The following is a 3,833-nucleotide window of genomic DNA, read 5'->3' as shown; positions in this document are numbered from 1 at the left end:
AGCAAGTTGCACATGGGGAAAAAAATGCGCCTGATTTAAATGTCACACCTGAACGCTCACATCCTTTTAATTATGTTTGAAATTATGAACATTGCTCAACATCATGAGAATTAAACCTTATTTTCAATAAGCAATCCTGAAAAATATTTGGGGGTGCTTAACTTTTTTCCAGGTGTATATATATATAAGGGATTGAAACAACATGCTTTGATTATTTAACTTTTGATTGTTTTCATTCAATAAAGATTGTTGATTTTTTGCACTTTTTGCATACTATCTCTTTCTTTGTTCTGGAATCAGTCAGAGTCTAAGAAAGACAAAACATGCTCCATAGTATATTATCTGCTGGACTTCCAGTTTTTACAGGCCATATTCATTTACTCTGAGTAATATCAATGTATTTGAGGATATCAAAGGTGTGATCTTGAAAATATTTGGTTTAAAACATTTCATTTGTTATTGTCTACACCCTTGCAATTGACTTTTTGGTTTATGATGCATATTAATAACCTTCAAAAGATACAACCTTGAAACCTCAATGGTATTGTCACAAGACAGACCCTCAATAACCTTAATCCATACCACCAACAATTATTTTCCTCACTCTTGAAATCATCCTATATATATTTAGAGACTTTGGAATCACAGAAAAATTAAAAATATTAACACTCTGTCTTGAATAAAAGTGAATACAATTTATATTTTCTTGTCATATATCTAAAAACTTCTTGCACTTTGTACAATTATCATTTTACACTTGAACAGAAATAAAATTGAAATAATTTACATTGGTCATAATCTAAGTTACATACTGTAAATACAACTACATTCTTCTGATGCAATGGGAGAAATATAATAATGAGCTGACAATTCCACTTAATGATGTTTACAAATAAAATTATATCTTTGATTTTAGAGTGGAATTCCAAATTTACTTCTCAACATATGAAACTACAAGTACCTTTTTATAACAAGTTTAATTTCTCAATTTAGCCCTACATGTAAATCCTCCGCTATACTGATATATAGCTACATACACAGTACAATACACATGTACAAAAAGTTATCTTTACAAAGCACGGTCTATTTAGAAAAACTAATCTCAGCAAGAAACTCGTCTTAAATGGATTTTCTTTTACTTAAAACCACATCTTTCAACATTATTTACAGATGATAAAAAAATGTTTCTATTATACTCAAACAACCCTTTAATTATTAACTTGTTTTTATACAATTTACTACAAATGGAGATCCACATACTGCACCATATTGGGTACTTTCATGCTTTTGCCTGTTCCAACACTCAGTGTAAAGAACTGACCAAACAAAATTTGATACGATCACTCACTTTTTTTACATAAAATATATAGAAAATCTCATGCAGCAATTAGTGGGATTAGCTGTAATATTGATGGTAGTTTTTGTTTTTTACATTTTTCTGTGTGACTCGTATGTTATTAGGGATAGTGTAGCCATCAGAGTCATGGATCCACTAGCAATTTGTTACATAAATAGTTTATAAAAAGAGATTATTCTAAGGTCAACTGATTACAAAATAATTTGCTAATGTGTAAAAAAGCGAATACATCATAAAGTTTTCCAGAATCACTTGTTTCTGAGTTTTTACCCTTTTGTTGTTATTTTATGGTTTATAAGTTGTATAAAAGATTTTTTTATAAAATGTATTGAGATGCACACATTTTTTTAGAGTAGTGGGGTTAAGGGCACAATCTAATATTAATAACATGATATATTTTAATCCCCTTATTTGAATCAACTACCTTGCTTACTTACCTGCCACAGAACAAAAGGATAGGGTACGTAGTGTACGTTTTAGCAGCAAGGGCCACTATTCCCACTAATACAACAGGATCATTGGCATCATACGACTCCAAGATATCACTAGTGACAAGGGAACCAAAGGTTAGATACCCAAAGGTGGCAGCAACAGTGTAGGTAAACATGCAGATCAAGATTGCCACAATTACGGTCTTCAGGAAAACACTAACTCTTCGGTCTTTCAGACAAGAATACACAGGAACACAACTAACATGGCACTGAAATTGTTTTAATATTTCATTACAGTATAATTACATTTATGAATGTTTCATTGTAGATTTTTCGAGATTATATTCTGAAATGCCAAGAAATAGTAAAATAAAAATTGAATAAGGCTTACTATCAAGTTAATTTTGATCTCACTCTGAAATCTTGTTAAATATAAGTATTTTGAGTTTAAATAAAGATATTCACAACACAAAATAGTATGTTTGTATTTTATTTCTTAGGTATAGTTGTTTTATATGAATATTTTCTATTAAAAATTATCACAAAAGTTTAATATTAATTGTGCTTAAATTTAAAAATCCAAGAACAAAAATTGCAATATATTATTTCAGTATACTATTGTGAAAAATAGCAACCACTAACTTCAAAAAATTGTATTTAGAGTTCAATGTTTTTAAATATTCAAGATAAACATATTCCTTATAGAAAGAAAAGGGTGGCTGTAAGTAAAAAACCAGGTTGGCAAAAAGGGTCTAAGGGATAAAATTAAAGAAAAGCATCACAACTTTAAGAAATTTAAATTGACTGGTATGACAGGAGATTTAGAAGATTATAGAAGATCAAGAGAGTTGGTCAAACAAGAAATTAGGACATAAAAAATGAATGAAAAAAAGTTGGCTGAAAATGTAAAAATTAACAGTAATGATTTCTTTAAGTACATTAAGAGTAAGCAAAATGAGGATGGCAATAGGACCTTTGAAGGATGATAAAGGAAGTCTTGTATCTGATGATTATGAGATGTCTAGGATATTAAATTCTGTTTTTTATCCAGTTTTTACTAATGAAGATTTAAGCAATATTCCTTATCTTGAGCAGTTGATAGATAGAAACAAGATATAATAAGATGACCACATTAATTCTGAGCTTGTTCAGAAAACAATTTGGAAGTTTAAAGAACAATAAAGCTCCTGGTCCAGATAATATTTCCCAAAGAGTTTTGAAAGAGGTTAAGGATTGGTTATGTCAGCCACTTACAACTATTTTTTGTAAGTCCTTGAATAGTGGGCATGTGCCAAAGGATAGGAAATTGGCTAATGTTACTCTTCTTTTCAAGAGAGGTGATAGAAATTTTTCCAGTAATTATAGACCCATTAGTCTTACATCAGTTGTCGGAAAAGTGTTGGAAAGTTTGATAAAAGATTCTTGGCAAAGTCATTTAACAAAGTTTACAATTTTATTGAATAGTCAACATGGTTTAAATAACGGAAAATCTTCCCTTACAGATCTTTTGACATTCTTTGAAAAGGTTACTGCTTACGTAGATGAGGGTAAGGGTGTAGATTTGATGTATCTGGATTTTTAGAAAGCATTTGACAAGGTGCCACATAAAAAAAGGCTTTTAAAAAATTCTCTATAGATGTGGGGGTTAAGTTAGCTAATTGGATAGAAGAATGGCTGGATGGAAGAAAGTAGAAGGTTACTATAAATAAAGTTCAGTCAAACTGGAATAATGTCATGAGTGGGGTACTTCAGGGCTCAGTCTTAAGACCTTTGCTCTTTCTGATTTACATCAATGACATATATAAAGGAATGGTCAATAAATTACCTAAATTTGCTGATAATATTAAGGTCTTGGGTGTTGCTGGCTATGAGGAGGATGCTGCTGATTTACAAAAGGATTTAGATCATTTAGTGAGTGAGACAAATAAATGGCAGATGAGTTTTAATTATAATAAATTCAAAATAATGCATGTGAGTTATCATAATTTGAATCATAAGTATAAGTTAGATGAAATTAACCTTAAAGTATTAAGAAAAAAAGGATC

At 30.1% G+C, this 3,833-nt stretch overlaps 1 protein-coding gene across 1 annotated transcript in view; it reads right to left on the bottom strand.

Moving 5' to 3' along the window:
* The window catches only part of LOC106456896 (putative sodium-coupled neutral amino acid transporter 7), a 47,516-nt gene that overhangs the window by 20,055 nt on the left and 23,628 nt on the right, over nt 1–3,833 (bottom strand). Inside the window, exon 6 of the mRNA XM_022382683.1 lies at nt 1,795–2,057. Within this exon, the coding sequence (XP_022238391.1) occupies nt 1,795–2,057 (263 nt within the window). The remainder of the gene's footprint in view (nt 1–1,794; nt 2,058–3,833) is intronic.

This window comes from Limulus polyphemus, unplaced genomic scaffold (assembly GCF_000517525.1).
Source record: "Limulus polyphemus unplaced genomic scaffold, Limulus_polyphemus-2.1.2 Scaffold269, whole genome shotgun sequence".
Classification (NCBI taxonomy): Eukaryota; Metazoa; Arthropoda; class Merostomata; order Xiphosura; family Limulidae; genus Limulus; species Limulus polyphemus.
The sequence above is the reverse complement of the archived record's forward strand: the minus strand, read 5'-3'. Positions and strand labels throughout refer to the sequence as shown.